At 40.5% G+C, this 20,364-nt stretch overlaps 1 protein-coding gene across 17 annotated transcripts in view; it reads right to left on the reverse strand.

The window, feature by feature from the left end:
- The window catches only part of szt2 (SZT2 subunit of KICSTOR complex), a 122,699-nt gene that overhangs the window by 98,742 nt on the left and 3,593 nt on the right, over positions 1–20,364 (reverse strand). For 16 of the 17 annotated variants that reach the window (XM_026323375.1, XM_026323376.1, XM_026323391.1 and 13 more), the window contains exons 4-20: positions 18,617–18,787; positions 18,096–18,218; positions 16,116–16,278; positions 15,757–15,863; positions 15,074–15,284; positions 13,846–14,016; positions 13,490–13,721; positions 13,175–13,304; positions 8,915–9,060; positions 8,302–8,454; positions 7,546–7,660; positions 5,926–6,131; positions 5,474–5,710; positions 3,693–3,771; positions 3,492–3,580; positions 3,124–3,292; positions 2,845–2,962 (exon numbers count right to left, since the gene is read on the reverse strand). In XM_026323375.1, the coding sequence (XP_026179160.1) occupies positions 2,845–2,962; positions 3,124–3,292; positions 3,492–3,580; positions 3,693–3,771; positions 5,474–5,710; positions 5,926–6,131; positions 7,546–7,660; positions 8,302–8,454; positions 8,915–9,060; positions 13,175–13,304; positions 13,490–13,721; positions 13,846–14,016; positions 15,074–15,284; positions 15,757–15,863; positions 16,116–16,278; positions 18,096–18,218; positions 18,617–18,787 (2,620 nt within the window). Of the gene's footprint in view, positions 1–2,844; positions 2,963–3,123; positions 3,293–3,491; positions 3,581–3,692; positions 3,772–5,473; positions 5,711–5,925; positions 6,132–7,545; positions 7,661–8,301; positions 8,455–8,914; positions 9,061–13,174; positions 13,305–13,489; positions 13,722–13,845; positions 14,017–15,073; positions 15,285–15,756; positions 15,864–16,115; positions 16,279–18,095; positions 18,219–18,616; positions 18,788–20,364 lie in introns of those variants that run through there. The other variant, XM_026323388.2, reaches the window with a different exon arrangement.

Raw genomic sequence — 20,364 nt, forward strand, 5'->3', positions numbered from 1 at the left:
GTAGATCCCGGCCTCTATCGATCTTGTGCTCAGGGCCTGCTCTTGTGCTGCTACGATCAGTGCCTCTGTGCTGTCTTTCAGTCCAGCTTTTTCCAGCCACCGGTAGGACTTTTCGATATCAGCCACTTCTTGTATCTGTCGGTGGTACATGCCGTGCAGGGGTTTGTCCTGCCATGATGGTTCTTGCTCTTCGTCCTCGGCATCGGGCTTCTGTTGCCTGAGATATTCGCTAAGTATTCCATCGCTTGGGGCCATCTTCCTGATGTACTCATGGATCTTGGCCGTTTCATCTTGGATGGTGGCTCTGACGCTCACCAGTCCCCGGCCTCCTTCCTTCCTCTTAGCGTACAGTCTCAGGATGCTGGATTTGGGGTGAAGTCCTCCATGCATTGTGAGGAGCTTCCTTGTCTTGACATCAGTGGCTTCTATGTCCTCTTTTGGCCAGCTTATTATGCCAGCGGGGTATCTGATGACCTGCAGGGCGTAGGTGTTGATGGCTTGGACCTTGTTCTTCCCATTTAGCTGACTTCTTAGGACTTGCCTTACCCTCTGTAGGTATTTGGCTGTGGCTGCTTTCCTTGCGGCTTCTTCTTGGTTCCCATTTGCCTGTGGGATTCCAAGGTACTTGTAGCTGCCCTCAACATCCGCTATGCTGCCTTCTGAGAGTTCAACTCCTTCAGTCCTGACAACTCTCCCTCTCTTTGTTATCATTCGACCACACTTGTCCAGTCCGAATGACATTCCAATGTCGTTGCTGTATATCCTGGTGGTATGGATCAGTGAGTCGATGTCTCGTTCAGTCCTGGCATACAGCTTGATGTCATCCATGTACAGGAGGTGGCTGATGGTTGCCCCATTTCGCAGTCGGTATCCGAAGCCAGTCTTAGCGATGATCTGGCTGAGGGGGTTCAGGCCTATGCAGAACAGCAGCGGGGACAGAGCATCTCCTTGGTAGATGCCGCACTTGATGGAGACTTGTGCTATCGGCTTGAGGTTGGCTACTAGGGTTGTTTTCCACAGTCCCATTGAGTTCCTTATGAAGGTTCTTAGGGTCCTATTGATGTTGTACAGCTCCAGGCATTCCATGATCCATGTGTGAGGCATTGAGTCGTAGGCTTTCTTGTAGTCAATCCAGGCGGTGCACAGGTTGGTCTGCCTGGTCTTACAGTCTCGAGCGACCGCTTTATCCACCAGTAGTTGGTGTTTTGCTCCCCTGGTGTCCTTACCTATTCCTTTCTGGGCCCCGCTCATGTATTGAGCCATGTGCCTACTCATCTTAGCCGCTATGATGCCCGACAGGAGCTTCCAGGTTGTGCAGAGGCAGGTTATCGGACGGTAGTTGGATGGGACTGCTCCCTTTTGGGGGTCCTTCAGGATCAGGACTGTCCTGCCTTCAGTTAGCCACTCTGGGTGAGTCCCATCCATTAGCAGCTGGTTCATTTGAGCTGCCAGGCGTTCATGGAGGGCAGTTAGCTTCTTTAGCCAGTAGGTGTGGATCATGTCAGGCCCCGGTGCTGTCCAGTTCTTCATGTTGGAGACCCTTTCTCGGATATCTGCCGTTGCGATGGTTACTGGTTCTTGTTCAGGGAGGTTGCTGTGGTCTGCTCTCAGGTCTGCCAGCCACTGGGCATTGGTGTTATGTGATGCCTCCCTCTCCCATATGTCTTTCCAGTATTGTTCAGTCTCCAGCCTTGGTGGGTCTGCCCTCGTGTTACTGCCCTCCCACTGAGAGTACACCTTGGATGGTTCGGTGGAGAACATCCTGTTTATTCTCCGTGCTTCTATTTCTCTGGTGTACCTCTTCAGGCGTGTGGCCAGGGCTGTGAGTCGTTGTTTGGCAGTCTCCAGGGCCTCTGGTATGGGCAACCTGCTGTATTTCTTACCCAACTTCATCTGCAGTTCTGATAGTTGGCTGACTTCTCTCCGTGTTGCCCTTATTTTTGCCTCTAACCTCCTTCTCCAGGCAGGGTACTGCTCCTTGGTGGTGGAATGTATTCTGTGGCCAAGCATCTCAAGGATCACTGTTGCCGTGGTGTATATCAGCTTGTTGGTCTCGGTGATGGTCACAGTGGGGATTGTTCGTAATGCTGCATTCACATCTTCTAGTAGACTTTCAGAGAGTACTTCACTTAGTCTTGGTAACCGGCTGCGGAGGTTCCAGGTGTCCATCTTGCCTACGATCTTCACTCTCAGGTCAGCTGCTCTTGTGTTGAGCGTGTCGGGGCTTGGTACCCAATCTCGGGTGGGGGTGGTGTTGTTTCCCCCCTGACCTGGCATCCTGGCTCCCCCTTGCCGTAGCATTTGTGTTGTATTTCTTCAATCTCTAGTTGTGATAGCAGCTGCCATTTGCGGATGTTGGAACACTGAGCTACTAGATGCTTTGGCCCTAGTGTGGATGGTGGGTTTCGGAGTTTCCATAGGTCCCACATCCTCTTCATGTAGCCCCTATCGCTGGGGTTACTCATGTAGTAGCATTCCAACAGTTCTCTGTTATCAGCCCTCGTCCACGAGTGTCTTGTTCCAGTAGCCCATTTCTCATCAGGTTGCCCTGGTCCCCTAGCACCTGACGCGGACCTTGTTGACCCGGGCGACGTCCGAGCCGGTATGACTCCAGTATTTGTATCGCTCATTTGTTCGTATCGCTCATTCGTTAAGGCCCACACTGGTGATGCCCTGGTCGGGATTCGAACCCCCGACCATTTGGTCTACCCGCACCAAAGTTTTTGTGTGTGGTACTGCTTTTTTTTGCTGAATACTTCTTCTATAACTGCTGGCCACCACTTGACAATGTCATCTGTGTCAAACGTATGAAATGTGAGTAAACACTGCTGAATGTTGGATTACCTCTCACATCCTTGAGGCCAGCTGGTAGTGAGCAGACCTGGTCTTTATTCTGGCAAAGTTGGCTCAAATGCTCAAAGGTCATCATGGTGGACATACAGGCCAAATCCTTTGGGAAAATCTGTAACAACAGAGCAGGTCACTATAAATTCAAATCGAGCTCTTGAGACAGAGATTTACACTGTTTCCTTGATCCATCCCTTAGCTCTCTTTCTTAATGAATGAGTTTATGGACAGACTGTTGCTCTGGGAATAGTTGCTGTATAAACTAGTTATACACACTGCTTGAGGGATTTCCTGGTACTTGAGACCCCGGAAGTAGCGATGCTGGTCCATGCAGTTCATGACTGTGCCACTCTGTGGTTCTACCCAACACTCTGTGACAAGGTTCAGCTCGGTGTCCACTTCCACGGCCTCCACCTCAGTATCGTTGTCATCATCAGTGGAGAAGCTGGGGTCAAATTAAAGACAAAACATAAGATGGTTAACACATGGACCATTACACCTCACCCATACCTACATGAAAGATCTCGCAGTGAAAGAAATTCTAGTAGAGTATGACTAAAGCCCTTAGCATCAGCGCTCCATTCAAATGAATGAGAGGGCTGCCTTTGATTACAGTCTATATAGACAATTACAAGCAGTCTTACCTGTCCTTAGTAGATGTAGCATGAGGTGGAAAGAGAATGTACTGCACAATGCAGGAGTGACTCTCTTTGTCCATGTCTCCTGCCATGCCCTGAGGACAGGAATCAAATTTAAAAGTAAGTAATTATTTCTGCATAGAAATGCACATGAACATTCCACTGCTGTACATAAAACCAAACAAATTTTGCAAATACAAACCTTACCTTCATGGGCAGCTCGATCACCATGTTTATGATGCCCTCTCCACTGGCTGCAAAGTGAAAGCCTTCTGATATGCGAATTCTGTAGTGCACAAAATAGAGACTGATTTTAGCTAACAAATTCCACAAGGCTACTCATCATACCACCATAGCTGCTGTGGCATTCAGCAGGATTTATGGCCATAACACTATTGAAGCATCAATGCCAGCAAAGTGGACATGGGACTGAGAGGTGTGGAGATGTGCAAGGCTCAGTGCACTAATGAAAAATAAAATAATTGGTCATAATTAGCAGCAAAACAATTTGTTTTCTTCAATTGTTTTACTAAGAATCTTATTTTGAACAGTTTATGTTCCCAAAACATGTTATTTGATGTCTGCTTTCAGACACTAGTATTAAAACTCTTTTTGGACTCTATTCAGTCCATCAAATGGTAGACAAAATAGTAATACAGCTGTAATACAGCAAACAGAATCAAATTTAAAATTAGGTATTCAAATAAAGAGGGGATAACTAAAGAGTAATTTAACCCAAAGAACACATTACATCTAGAGTTTTCCAGCATGAAGACCTATTTGCCACAGCATCTCAATCAGATTTAAGTCCAGACTTTGACTAGGCCACTTTTTTTTTACCCATTCAGGGGACTTGCTGGTATGTTTCAGATCATTGTCCTGCTGCATAACCGAAGAGATAATGAAGATGATTTCTGGAAAATGTGAGACAAACCTTTGTGTTCTTTTTGGTCAACACAAACTCCCATGCGTGCCATTTATGCCTAGTCTCTTTCTTATTGTTGAATCCGGAACACTATTCTTAACTAAGGCAAGTGAGGCCTGCAATTCTTTGTTATTCTGGGTTCTTTTATGAGCTCCTGGATGAGTTGTTGTTATGCTCTTGGAGAAATTTTGGTAGGCCAGCCACTCCTGGGAGGGTTCATCACTGTTTCAATTTCTGTGTATTTGTGGATAATGGCTGTCACTGTGGCTCGCTGGAGTCCCAAAGCCTTAGACATGGCTTTGTAACCCTTTCCAGACCAATACATGTCAAGTACTTTATTTCTCATCTGTTTTTAAATTGCAGCATAATGTGTTGCTTTTTGAGATCTTTTACCATGGTTCGCTTTGTCAGACAAGTTCTATTTAAGTGATTTCTTGATTCACCAGGTCTGGCAGTAATCAGGCCTGGGTGTGATTATTGATTCGTTTGATGATCTAAATGATCTAAAGTATGACAAATTAAAAATCGGGAAGGAGGCAAATAGTTTTTCACAATACTATATATTAACAGTATATAATAAACCAAAAAGTTAAAAAACAGGAAGGCTTTCTATGTAAAATAACATCTAATTCCAATATTAAACACAGGAAATAAAGCTCTGTCTCTAAAACTTTGAAAAACAGAGCTGGCTCTCTCTGCAGTTGAAGTACACAAAGTTACTATATGTCCACTATCTTTAAAATGTATATTTTTTTTGTGTGTAATCAATTAACCTCCTTAGTCCCAAGCTTTGGTTTGACTTGCATTTTAGATGTCATCTAGCTATTTGAGGTTAGGTGGAACCAATAAATATACTAACCAGATATTATCTTTGAACATGAAGCACTTGTAATTTGTGTACAACAGGTTTGCACAGAATTAGGTATTATAGTGCAGACAACCAAAAATGTGATGTCCACGTATGTGGACACCAGGTCGTAGGAGGTTAATTTAATTCTTCTTAGGAAAGATGAACAACAAAATAAACCCATCCTACAACAAAAAAGAATGTGTGGGAGCTTACTCAGAGAGCATGGACAGGATGTGAGCAACAGCATGCATGGCCACAGCTGGTACTTGGCTGCTCTGCACTGCCCACACCCAGCGCTGGTGCAGAAAGTAACGGGACAGAGAGGCCAGGGTGGAGGATGCTGTCCGGCTGGCTGCCATATTAAGGGGGACAGTGCTGTTGGAGGACTGCAGAAAGTTCTCCATGTTTAAAATGAATGGGATCCTGAAATCAGATGGCAGCTTCTCATACCTGCAAAGCATTGAGTTTATTTCATTACAGTGTGCAGCACGGTGTTTTATTACAATGACTGATGCAGCTTTTTAGTCTTTATACTCGTTGTACTCGTTTAGTTACAGTCAATAATAACCAAAAACTTCAATGCAGAATTTCTAACAATGCAAGCAACAGCAAGCCTTTTATGTGGTTACATGTGCTGTGATAATGACATACTGCCATGCACTGACCTTATAAGCAGCTTCTCTAAGGGTTTGTTCAGCACCACCGCACACGGACGGTCTGAGAGTGCAGGTTTGGGCGCAGGGATGGAGGGAGATTTGGATGGAGATGGGTAGCCAACAATCTTCCTCTTGGTCTTGGGGGTAGCCTCTTTGTTCTGAACACGATGAGGGAAGCGAAGTTTGAGGATTTGCTCGCGCAGCTCGTCCACTATCTGAAGACAACAGAGACCACAGAGATAATATATTTAGACACTGTTGATACTGATATGACCAGAGACTGCCTTTAATGGTCACTCTCACCATGTCTTGATTGATGAAAAGAGGTGTATGTATATATATGTATGTGTGTATATATATATATATATACATATATATATATATATACACATATACACATACATACACACACATATACACTCTCTATAATTCACACCACATACACAAACACACACAAAAATAAATAATTACTTTATTAATTACTATAATAATATAAATTTTATAACTTTAAATTAGAATAACTGCTGTAACAATTGAATTTCCCCTTGGGGATTAATAAAATACTTTTTCTTCTTTCTTAAATAACTATAGTGGCAAGAAAAACGTGAATCAGATTCCAAACAATTCTAATTTATCATGTCTTTATTGAACACCATTAGGACCATTAGCTCTGTAGGAAAAAGTATGTGAACCATTAAATTCAACAGCTTGTTGAACCTTCTTTGGCAGTAATGACCTTCCACTTTCAGTGCTTTCAATAGCTCTGGGTCACACCTGTACAAGGAGTTTAAGACCATTCCTCTTTACAGAGCTCAGAAAACCATTTAATTCCAAGGGCTTCATGTACTTTTTCTTGCCATGGTACTTAATTAATGGACCCACCAGTATAAAGACAAACTCTGACAAGATGTTGGTGGCAGATACCCAGCCCTCATTCAGTTAAATAGAAAGATTAGAACTTGACTGATTTTGAAAATTCATTTACTTCAATTAATAATTTACTTATTTAGTTTGATTTGAAAAACTCCTTTCAGAACAAAGATCAGATACTATTCAAAAAACTAAAAAACAGATGAAGTATGTGTAGCAGGCTTTGTTCCCTTCTTTCCTCTCGAAATTAATAATTTGAGGACCCTTGGCTTTATGTGGCAATCCTTTGAACAACCCAAATGTATATAAAATGGGTAAAACACGCTCACCTTCAAGCAGCTAAGCAGCTCCAACAGTAAAATCGTGCTGAAGTGCGGGTAACTCAGGATTAATAATGCACCATAGTCTATTATATCAGCCACAGGAACCATCTTACTGGGAGCACTTTTACTTTTTACAATTTAAGTGCATTTTGGTGATAATACTTAATAACTTTTACTGAGGTAGGATTTGAATTAAGGACTTTCACTTATAATGGAGTATTTTTACAATGCTGCACTGGTACTTTTACTCCAGTAAAGGATGTTTATACTTCTTTCACCACAGATATTCAGCCTGTTAAGCACATTAAATACATGATCCCTAGGGCAGAACTAACACTTTTTCAGTCAGACTTCAGAGACGTATTAATATTTTCATATTCACAAAGTCAAGACCTCATGCAGGGACAGAAGATCCTGTATGTTTGACTCTCAGTACCTTGTTTCTTATATGGGCTGGTGTACCAATAGGGAAGCCCAGACGCAGCACCATGCAGGGTGTCTTGGAAATGAGACGGACCAAGTAAAAGGAGGTGGGAGGTTGGTCAGCCGAACTATGGAGACAGAGCTGAATCTTATTTTTATTTCAGGAACAGAAAATTATGTCTCCAAGCAGAGGTGGTGTGACGTGAGTGTCACATTTTAAAGAACAAAACACACTGTGGAAGTGGTACCCAACCTTTTTGGGCCCCATTTCAACAATTCACTTGCAACATTTTACTTGAGGCCTTACTGTCGAGATGGAAATAAATTATTGCATTCTAAGAGTGTTTTAAAACCTTAGGGGATGAAACTATCTTATGATTTACAAGAAAAAAAAACTTCTCCACTTCACTGCATTTCATTTTGTTCCCTCCTCAGATTTATGTTGAGATTATGTTGAGGGGTCCCGACCCACAATTTGCCCTGCTGAGAACACAGCTTTGTCAGAATCCTTTGTAGTCTAGGGGGACTTATTTGATTTTCATCAAAACAAAACAGGCAGACATTTACTACTGACATAAATATTAGCTAATACAACCCAAAACACATATTGCTGTCACCATGGTCATTAATTAACAATATATAATAATCTTATATGTACAAGATAAGTATATAAAAATACCTTAAAAGTTTTTTACAGTTTTTGAACCTATATATGATTATCAACTGTGAACAAATAACAACTAGAAGAGCGGTTATTCTGTTGTCTCACCTGTAAATGAGTTTAACATATGAGTAACCCTCCACCAACAAAAAGCTGCTCCAGTCCCTCAGCAGTGACGTGAGGGCAGAGTGGGAGATCCGACACTGAATGGTACTGTAACGCCCATTGTTTCCAGTTGTGTGCAGGTGTTTGGGGACAGGCCTAGATGGATAAAATTGTTAATGTAATGAGGGACTGAGAACAGAAAAACAGCGCAGATCAAAAGCTAAACAGTTAAAAAAAACAGTTAAAAGCTTCTAAAAAGAATATCATTTTGAACAACCTCAGCTGTAGGCCGAAGCCAGTGTGTGAGTATCTTAGAGTGCAATGCTACTGCGGCGCATTAGATTAGTTTGTGGATCAAGTGGAGGTACATGGGTGAGAGCAGGTGGCAAAACACTAATGTCTAATAGGCCACACAACATGGAAGCAAAGCTGGAAAACTTTTATTTCATGCTTCAGGGACCCATTTTGAGTCCAGGATTATGTTCTCCTGAATGCATCAAACTCTGGCCCTCAAACTGGATCCATCTTCAATCTACTTTAATTGGTACCAGCAAAGATGTTACCTAGGATATAAAAATAACCATTAAATAGTAAACCACAGTTGAATATTCCTCACATGTCATGTTCAAGGATGATGGTGATGCGATGCATGTGCAGCCATCTCTGCCAGAAGTTGGCATCCATAGAGAGGATGGGCTTCCAATAGGAAGCAAACTGAGACTGAGAGGAGTCTTTGGATCCACTGTGCTGCAAGGACAGGACCTGGAAACAGAGATGACCATTCAGGGAAAAGAGAGTCATCACTTCTAACTAGAAAAGACAGATTAGCAGTGCAAATACACAATGACCATTATTTTTTAATTACTGTCATTATAGTTGTTTTATATTTAAAGGATAAGTATGGCACTATTCTTTATATTTGTCAACAGGTCTTATGAAAACACCAAAATAACAATCTGGTAGTCTGTTTCTCTACAGTATCTTCGAAGATAAATACTTCAAGGCGTCATTGGTGAATTCTGTAGTTTCACCTTTAAAAAGGCTGAATATTAAATTTCTAATGGTGAATGAATCTACATTTGGTGCTCTAGTATTTATGACAAGGGGCTGAATCAAAATAAACAGGTGTATTCACGCTTTGATATACAATAAACAGCACCGGGTAGCAAGACACTTTCAGTGTTAGTTCTGCAGAATGCTTAATGTATCGAGCCTTATACTTTAATACCAATATCAATATTCCTAACCTGGTAATTACCAGAAATGGTAGAGCTATCAGTGAAGTTAGATGACTGTCTCTTGTACAATTATAATTTCTGACTTGATGACTGATGTTTTTTTGTCTAGAAAATTACCTTAAGTCTCTAATAACAGGAGCAATCTCCATAATCAAAGTGTCAGCCTCGATATCTTGATTGCAAATATAATTATTTTATTTAATTGTTTCTTTAGAGCATTCTGTAATTTACTTGTAAACTCTCTAACCCTCTATGCCTATTCAAAACTACTGATTTAGAATCCATTTTGTGTCCATTTAGGTGGTTTATGTGGTAAGTACTTTAGCACCATTTCTGGCAAGTTTTGCACTTCATCCACGGCAGCTTAAGGGCATTGTGGGAACTTCAATGAAAGACAGCCATTCACTATACATAAGAGATACAGTGGCATAACTGCAATGTGGTTTTATTGATTGAACTCCAGGTTTTATAATTCCTGCCCTCAGTCAGTTTTTGCTGATGTCATACTTTCTTCCAATCTACACAGTGTATATTTGAATAATATATTCAACATGTAATGATTTGAGTTGTATTAGTTAAAATAGATTGGTTTGTTAATTTTTGTGACTTACAGTGGGTACGGAAAGTATTCAGACCCCTTTAAATTTTTCACTCTTTGTGTCATTGCAGCCATTTGCCAAAATCAAAAAAGTTCATTTTATTTCTCATTAATGTACACTCAGCACCCCATCTTGACAGAAAAAAACAGAAATGTAGAAATTTTTGCAAATTTATTAAAAAAGAAAAACTGAAATATCACATGGTCATAAGTATTCAGACCCTTTGCAGTGACACTCATATTTAACTCACATGCTGTCCATTTCTTCTGATCCTCCTTGAGATGGTTCTGCTCCTTCATTGGAGTCCAGCTGTGTTTAATTAAACTGATTGGACTTGATTAGGAAAGGCACACACCTGTCTATACAAGACCTTACAGCTCACAGTGCATGTCAGAGCAAATGAGAATCATGAGGTTGAAGGAACTGTCCAAGGAGCTCAGAGACAGAACTGTGGCAAGGCACAGATCTGGCCAAGGTTACAAAAGAATTTCTGCAGCACTCAAGGTTCCTAAGAGCACAGTGGCCTCCATAATCCTCAAATGGAAAAAGTTTGGGACGACCAGAACTCTTCCTAGACCTGGCCGTCCAGCCAAACTGAGCAATCGTGGGAGAAGAGCCTTGGTGAGAGAGGTAAATAAGAACCCAAAGATCACTGTGACTGAGCTCCAGAGATGCTGTAGGGAGATGGGAGAAAGTTCCACAAAGTCAACTATCACTGCAGCCCTCCACCAGTCGGGGCTTTATGGCAGAGTGGCCCGACGGAAGCCTCTCCTCAGTGCAAGACACATGAAAGCCCACATAGAGTTTGCCAAAAAACACATGAAGGACTCCCAGACTATGAGAAATAAAATTTTCTGGTCTGATGAGACCAAGATTGAACTTTTTGGTGTTAATTTTAAGCGGTATGTGTGGAGAAAACCAGGCACTGCTCATCACCTGCCCAATACAATCCCTACAGTGAAACATGGTGGTGGGAGCATCATGTTGTCGGGGTTTTTTTCAACTGCAGTGACAGGACGTCTGGTTGCAATTGAAGGAAAGATGAATGCGGCCAAGTACAGAGATATCCTGGAAGAAAACCTCTTCCAAGAGTGCTCAGGACCTCAGACTGGGCCGAAGGTTCACCTTTCAACAGGACAATGACCCTAAGCACACAGCTAAAATAACAAAGGAAGGGCTTCGGAACAACTCTGTGACCATTCTTGACTGGCCCAGCCCGAGCCCTGACCTACACCCAATTGAGCATCTCTGGAGAGACCTGAAAATGGCTGTCCACCAACGTTCACCATCCAACCTGACAGAACTGGAGAGGATCTGCAAGGAAGAATGGCAGAGGATCCCCAAATCCAGGTGTGAAAAACTTGTTGCATCATTCCCAAGAAGACTCATGGCTGTACTAGCTCAAAAGGGTGCTTCTACTCAATACTGAGCACAGGGTCTGAATACTTATGACCATGTGATATTTCAGTTTTTCTTTTTTAATAAATTTGCACAAATTTCTACATTTCTGTTTTTTTTCTGTCAAGATGGGGTGCTGAGTGTACATTAATGAGAAATAAAATGAACTTTTTTGATTTTGGGAAACGGCTGCAATGACACAAAGAGTGAAAAATTTAAAGGGGTCTGAATACTTTCCGTACCCACTGTAGATGCAAATCTGACCATGTTTTAACAAAAATCTATTCACAAATGGAGATCAGTTCCAAAGCCTTCACTATTTTTCTTGCCTCTTTAATTATATAAAGTTAATAGTACACTGATGTGTGTGGGGGTTTTACACAGCAGGTGGTCAAAGGGTCACTTAAAGAATGCATGTTTTAGTGTTTTAGAGGCCTGTAAATAACTGCCAACAATTTGTTTTAGTGCTGGTAAAGACCTGAAGATAGAGGACACCTGAATAAACATGTGGGGTCTTTTCCAATATGAGTCCACCCCTTTGTTGTCAAGCTATAGAACCCTGAACTATGGGGAGAAAAGACAGAGGAAAAAAAGGAAAAAAAAAAAGAAACGAGAAAACACCACCGGCTGAGGATTACAAAAGTAAGTCTTCCTTTCGGAAGCCATATGGTTTACTGGAAACGACTCGTACGAGGAAAACATGAAAATTAATACAGTACTGTAGAAGTAAGCTATTATTGTCTATGAGAACCGTCTTAGAATATGTCCCCCATAATGAATTGGGCATATGAATGAGGTGATAATTTCATAAGCGTTGTGGTGACTTCTTCAGTGTTTCGTATGCACAGCATGTATATAATAAGGGTATGTTGCTCGGAAAGAACGTGTCATACAAACTACCTAGCTGAAGAAAGTTATCCAAAGTTAGTGTTTGTGTGATAAGATCTGACCATACGATGAGATGGAAAGATCAGTGTGAGTGAGAACTTATTGTGTGTATGTTATAAGCCCAGGAAAGTCTAAGCACCAGTCCCAGTGAGTCTAGGATCATGGGGAATAAACCAGGGAAATGAGAAGTCTTATCTGACTCTCTTACAGGCCCTGGTAAAATAATGGCAGATAAATGGGGTAAATGTGTGGTTGTGGAATATTGTTACAAGAAAGAGAAGCGGTAGTGAAAAGGAAAAGAGAAGCAAAGAAGGAAAGAATAAATTGGCACCTTTTTCCAAAAAGTGGGAGAGGGAGGCAGAAGTAAAAAGAAAAAAATCTACTGCAGGATAAATGGTAAAATTTGAAAAGTCTGAGGTTGAGGAAAATAAGAAGAATAAATAGAAATGTAGGGCAAGAAACAGGAACCTGCCTGCTCCATACCCAGGGAGTCCAGAAGAAGAACAAGAAGAACAATGTCTCGCCAGCAGTTACATTTGATTACTGGCTGAGGAGCCAACCCAACAGAGGGGACATACACCAGATGCTGTGTGTCAAACTCCGATGGGCAAACATCAGACTCACAACATGGTCAATCACAGCAACAATGAGATCACAACAACTCACCGCCAACTGCAGTCGAGCTCCTTTTAACCAAAATGTCTAGGTCTAGGTCTAATACTGGTTAAGTAAGATCAGGGGTCTGCACAGTACCGGAGTAGTAGAGCCAGGGGGGATGTAGAACAGAGGAACTCCATTTTTAGTGCTCTCAGGAATCATGTAGTTCTCAGGAACTGAATTAAATGACTGGAGGTGCACCAACATCTGATCAGTCTGGTTGATGCTGGAAGGAAATACAGAACATACAATTAGTAAACAACACATCAAGCATAAAAAAGAGGGGTCAAATAGGAATCAAATTCATCACCATGATTTTATGTTTTACATGATGGGCAAAATCAGCAGAAATTTTGATAATTTTGATTAATTTGATTTACTTGAGCTTTACTCTTTCAGATATAGATGTACCTATGTAGGGTGTTCCAGAAGCGACGGATGACAGAGGTGCGGTATGGGCTTGTGATAGGTTTCCTTTGGGTGCAGCTAATGTCATGCAGGATGTCATAGCTTCCCTCCATTGTCACTTCCACTTTTGTGATTCTTTTGGTGGGGTCCAGTGGCCAGGAGGCAGCTGCCTGGTACTCAATATGCATGTTGTGTTTCCATAACAGCACCAGCTTCACCTCCAGCTGAGTCCCACCTGAAGAAATAAGAAGCTTCATTCTCAGCAGGGACAAAAAAATCAAACATGGTAGTATTTTGTTTAGCAATTTCCTTTTGGATTTTTGAAATCCTTTGAAGCTTTGGTAAAGGCAGCTGTTTACCTTTGGTGAGATTAATCTCTCGGATGGTGTAGCCTTCTCTTAGTCGTACAGATACCACGCTGATTAAATGAGCATGGACTTCCTTCTCTGTGTGCTTCTTCCTCCTCATGACCAGGGCAGGGTTTCCACTGGCCGACACCAGGTGTTCATTAAACAGTTTGTGCTGGGAAACTATAAAACAGTGGAGTGATTTGTTGAAATATACTATATATTTTCATTGTCAATACCAGTAGTTTAATACAAAAAATACTGAAGGCTTCGGTGTTCCCAAAAGGCTCAGTGCCAATTATTGTTCCTGTAAATAAATATTTGGAAATTTTATTTACAGATGCTCCATGTTTAATAATACAATGTATTCAATTAAAGTTGGGCTGTATTTTTTTCAGTTGTGTTGTTTAATTGAAACACAATTGTCTATTTTGTCTTTTCTATTTGCATAAATACCAATTGTGATACCAATCAATTTCAAATTTTAAATACATTTATAATAACATAAGCCAACTTGGTAACACAACCTTTTCTTTAAATAACAGTGAGTAACGTTCCTAAAGATCAACCAAATCTTAATTGTGATAATGGCACAGCCTTGTGTACTAAAGTTTAAGAAAGGTCAGCAATAATTTAGGGGTGCATATTAATAACATATTAATAACTAAACAAACAAACAAGCTTTTGAATATTAGGCATATGCATTTTCTATCAGAATTTGAGAATCCTGAAAAACATACAGGTATATATTGAAAATAAATGTTTTGAAAGTGTTTTGAATTTCACAGTTAAATATCTAATGGGAATAAAGTCAGTGTTATTCACAGTGGCAAGAAGAAGTATGTAAACCACTTTGGAATTACCTGGTTTTCTGCATTAATTTGCCATTAAATGTGAACTGATCTTCATTTAAGTCACAGCAATAAACAAACAACGTGCTTAAGCTGATAACACATAAGCTATTCTAATTTATCATGTGCTGGAGGATAACTTAAGTAAACTCAGACTAATTACTTCAATGAAATCTAATTGGAGTCAGCAGGTTGCACACCTAGAGTCCAATTAATAAAATAAAGTTCGGAAGTGTCGCTTAGAGCTTAATTTTCACTTACGTTTTACTCCAGCACTGTGAATGTTTAATGGGTCTGTTTGATAAAGAAATAATGAATTAAATTAGTTTATGTGTTATCACAACATATACTTCAAATTATTAGAGCAATAATTTTCTTCTATATCTCACCACAGAAGTACTCAGAGTTCATGGACTCAGGACTCTTGAGGAAGGAATAGGTTAGGAAGGCCTTGTGGTACACATTCATATCCTGGCTGTTCTGGTCCACTGCAGGACAACTTGGTAGGTAGGAGCCAAAGGTGGCTAATGAGATGAACTTCATCATCTCTACATTGGGGACGTATCCAAAGCTACAGTCGTAGGAGTATGCACCTCCAACCTGGAAATGGACAAATGCAATGCAAAGTGCAGTCAGAAAACTCTGTTCAGCCACCCCTAAGTGTCTCTGCAATAATAAAGTCAAACTCATCATTGAAGTGATGTTACTGAATATGTTGTTAGGAATTCTGATTTTCATATAATTCAGGATATAACATTTACATTGAACATAAAGCAGACCTCTGTAAGCATGATTCTAATATTATCCATAACATCTTTGCCTTTCTGTTATTTCTATCATCCAAGTAACAAAATGTGTTTAACCCAGTGCCATGATTAAAATTGGAATATTGGTTTTAATAGTCTTTATACAACTCTTAGATACAAATACAAATACAGAATACACCTGCAGGCACAAAGCAGAAACACCATTTAGATTTTTGGCATTCAGTTGAAAAACAAAGGTGTATCAGCACTAAATAAGTAAATAACAAATAATAAATAAATAACATCAGTATTTTTCTTGCCTTTACCTGTACAAAAGAGCAGGCAATAGTTCCACTCCTGAGCTGATTCAACAGGGTTTCACATACAGCTACATCAGGAACACTAGTCACTCCATCCGTGATTATAATGATACCTGGAACACAAGACAAGTGCAAGGTTATTTAGTAAGTAAGATGTGTAAAGGTGTTCAGCTTCAACAATACAATGTATACAAGGTAGAAAAGCATCAACAAGACACTGTGGACAGGTGTTGGATGCTACACCATGGAGACAGTCTTGGTGGGCAGCTCCAATGACAGAAGCTGTCAAAGTGAAAAAAATAAAAACATGGAAATGCAGATATGCAGTAGACAAACCCTCCATTGAGTACTTCAGACAAGCCTACCTGCACTGGAGTTTGGGGGCAGCAGCTGAAGGGCCAGGATGCCTTGGCGTACCATGCTGACCAGACCCATATCAGCTGACACCATGGAAATCCCCTGCTTCCTGTGCAGCAGGTCGTCCATGTTGTTGCCATGGAGACCTGAGCTTTGGACCGGCTCCACAGACTAAAAGCACAGGAAAAATTAAATACTTCGCATATATCTTCATGAACACAAATGACTGATAAATACCTTTATATGGTGACATCGTGGCTACTAGAAAAGCATGGCCTCAGGCACAACTTTACCTATTGTACTTTTTTTTTTTTTTTAAATCAAGAGAGGTCCTATTGTGATACACACAATATAAACATAACAGTTACACTGTGCGATTAAATTCTTGTTTGCGACTCTCCTTGCACAGTAGTCAAAGTAAAATAGAAACAAAGTAGATGAAATGAAAATAAAATAGAATAGTATATTTACATAATAAAATACAAAAACTAAAAACAGTGCAGTGCAATATGTACATTATAGCAGTGGTTGCAAATGAAAGTGACCTGTGCATATATAGATTGCACTTATATAGCTTATGAACTGGATACAAAATACAGTAGAGAACAGTGCTTAGCATATTAAAGTCTATGATGGGTGAGTGAGGGGTGAACTATTTAAGAGCCTGATGGCCTGGGGATAGAAGCTGTTGGTCAGTCTGGTGGTTCTGGATTTCACACTTCTGTATCTCCTGCCTGAGGGCAGAAGTGTGAAGAGGTGTGGAGTTTCTGATGATGTTGTGTGCTCTCCTGATGGTCCTGGTGTGGTAAATATCCTTCAGTGACTGGAAGGCTGTCTCTGAGATTTGCTGTGCAGTTTTTAATCACACACCTTCCTGTCCTGTGCAGAGCAGTTCCCATACCAGATGCGATGGAACTGGTGAGCACACTCTAACTATACTTCTGTAGAAGTTACTGAGAATCCTACAGGCCATCCCAAATTTTCTCAATCTCCTTAAGAAGTGCAGCCGCTGTTGAGACTTCTTTATTATTTGCTATGTGTTGTAAGACTAGGAGAGATCCTTGCTGATGAGAACTCCAAGGAATTCGAAGGTTTTAACCTCTCTACCTGCATCTCACCGATGTAAAGTGGGGTGTGGATTTCAGTCCTCCATGGTCTTGTCGACATTCAAGGAAAGATTATTGTCATGGCACCAGGTAACCAGGTCTGCTACCTCTCTTCTGTATGCTGTCCCAGCTCCCCCCAGTGATTAGTCCAATGACGGTTGTGTCGTCAGCGAACTTGATGATGGTGGTGTTGACCTGGGAGGCCACACAGTCATACGTGAAGAGCGTGTACAAGAGTGGACTCAGTACACAGCCCTGGGGGGTCCCTGTGCTCACAGTTATGATGGCTGATGTGTGGCTGCCTGCTCTAACTGACTGGGGCCTGTCTGTTAGAAAGTTCAGAACCCAGTCGCTCAGCATCGGTGTCAGTCCAAGGGTGAGAAGCTTTTCTGTCAGTTTGAAGGGGATGACTGTGTTGAATGCTGAGCTATAATTGATGAACAGCATCCTAACGTTCTTGCCATCTAGGCGGGTGAGGGCTGTGTGTAAGGCAGTGTTGACTGCATCATCAGTGGAGCGGCTCTGACGATATGTCGTTAAAGAGTCATTACACCCACTGAAAGCAGTGAGTTGAAAAGTTCATTCCTATTTTCTTCTATCAAACTGTAGCAAATCATACCAGAAGAGAATGTGGGATTCATTAAAATATCAGGATAGCAGACAAAAATACCATGCTAATCTGAGTTTATTGGATAAGTCAAGGATTTTTTCTGAGGTTTCATACCTCTTTCACAGGACAGTATTGATGAATTGAATAAATCCCACAACAGCTCAAATATGGCTTGTATCACTGCAGATCATATAGATTTATGGTCTAGATGCTTGCACTAACTAGTAAAGCTGATATTGATAAAGAATTCATGTGAATTCATGTAGACTTGCCTGCTCATGCTGCTGATGTAGGACTTCTGCGATATTACTCTCCACTGCTTTGAGCTGCTGATAAATGTGATGCAGGAAGTCATCGAGGTCTGTTCTATCAAGCTGACAGCCCTGTACCAAAACCTACAGAGGCAGTCAAGACTGTCAGGGGACTGTAACAACATCTACAGCAGCTTTATGTATCATATGGAAACAAATACAACATATTTAAAGGCACTATTAAGAATTGGTGATCAGAACAACCAACTCAATCCAATAAAATCGAAAATAAAACAGCAGACATCAGCACATCAATGAAGTTGATGCACTGTTGTGTAAAGAGTAACATATAAAGTCTTGTTTTTGTTGACATCACTATTGGTTCTGTGTCCTATTGCTTTCAACTTGGTGTTTAGTTACTTTTCAAACATTTATTTAAGGTCATTCTTTCCAAAGTTGCTGAGCCATGTTACAGCATTTGGATTCTATGTAAATCACCAGTAAACAAAAAGAGAATGACATGTAATCTAAGTGTCAATGACCTGATGAGAAGTGAGGCCAATAATTGATGAATATGCCAAGATAGTGATGAAGATCTTAGGTTTGAAATGCTGATCAGTTCCAGGGACTTTGAATGGTTGAACCAAACCAGCCAGACATCTCGACAAGGCATGAAAAACCTCATCAAAGATCATCTCTCCTGTGCTGTCATCCTGCAGGACAGAAAACAAAACACAACACAAATGCAAATTAAGAATTCATATCTGCACTCTGTAACTTTTGAAGCATCATATGTTAAAGAGTTTTGTCAGGCACAGGCCTTCCTCTATACAGATATGAAACAACAGCAACTGTGAAACTGTAATAGAGATGCTTACCCTGGTTTGCATTAACTGGATAACTCAGATATCTGCCTCTGCTTTGGTGTCTAATAACTTCTGAGAAAAAACATGTCTCTAGCTGCTAAATGTTCCTGTTGCTGCTGATAATGAAACTCTTGCTGTATATTTAAGCAGCATGACAACTGTAACCAGCCTCATCATGAAACTAAGGCTACACTACTCTAAGGCTCTAAGGCTCTAAGGCTCTAAGGCTCTAAGGCTCTAACTAAGGCTCCACCACACTACTTTTTTGAGTTGATTAGTTGTTGATTAGAGAGTTGATTAGAAATGTGAGGCTTATCCAAAATGGCAAAGTCACTAAAATGTTCTATAGAGTTGAGAGCAACTAAAGAACTGGTTACATTCTTTGTGCATTCATCACCTTTCATATTACAACCAGTCATCTGAAATACTGGTAATATAAATGTAAATGCAGCTTTAAAAATGCTGATCTGCTTCAGGCCTGCTACATGTTTCCTCAAACAACATCACTACTTTGCTCTTGCAACGCAATTGGGGGGAAAAAGAGGCATATATATATATATATATATATATATATATATATATATATATATATATGTATATGTGTATGTGTATGTGTATGTGTATGTGTATGTATATATATATATATATATATATATATATATATACACATACACACACACACACATATATAATAGAATAGAATATATAATATAGAGTGATGCATGTAAACTCTAGTAAATGTGTGCTGACAACCTGAGACTGATCTGTTTTAGTAGTTTGAATGGATCCAAATTTCTGTTTGTAGGATTGGAATACCGAGCTGGCCTAAAAGAAATATTAAACAAAGGAATCCACATTGATTGCATTTATTGATCCTGTACCTAAGATTAAGGCTATATCGTCAACACAGTTTTTGTATATTCATGTAAGTGGAGAGCCCTTTAATATCCAATATTTTATTTCAAACTGAATGTCTTGAAGCACGGGGCACGATGAACCAAATGTGTAACTATCAAATATTTACAGACTGTACTGTATTTCCCCACCATAGAGTTTTAGGGAAGCAACCCTGTCCTCAATCACTCTCAAGGGAAGGGACAGCTGCTCTTTATCTTAAATGCTCATCCAGCTGTGCACAACTTAGATGCACTGCTCAACTTCATCAGTCAGTGCAAAATCAACAGCTTATTGGAAGTGGACAATCTGAAATTGTGTCCTTAGGGTAGCAGTACATAAGATGTCTAAGTTATTACAGTTCATCATGTTAGGGTCAGAAAATTGTCCAGCCTGGAAGTAGTGCACCAACACACCAAGAACCCAAGGGAGCAGAGGTCATACACGTAATGTGAACCAAATAATGTTTTATATTGGATATTCTGTAATTATTGCAGTCACAAAAAGAAATATTTGTCCACCATTTCCAT

The sequence above is a fragment of the Mastacembelus armatus genome, chromosome 4 (genome assembly GCF_900324485.2).
Source record: "Mastacembelus armatus chromosome 4, fMasArm1.2, whole genome shotgun sequence".
Classification (NCBI taxonomy): Eukaryota; Metazoa; Chordata; class Actinopteri; order Synbranchiformes; family Mastacembelidae; genus Mastacembelus; species Mastacembelus armatus.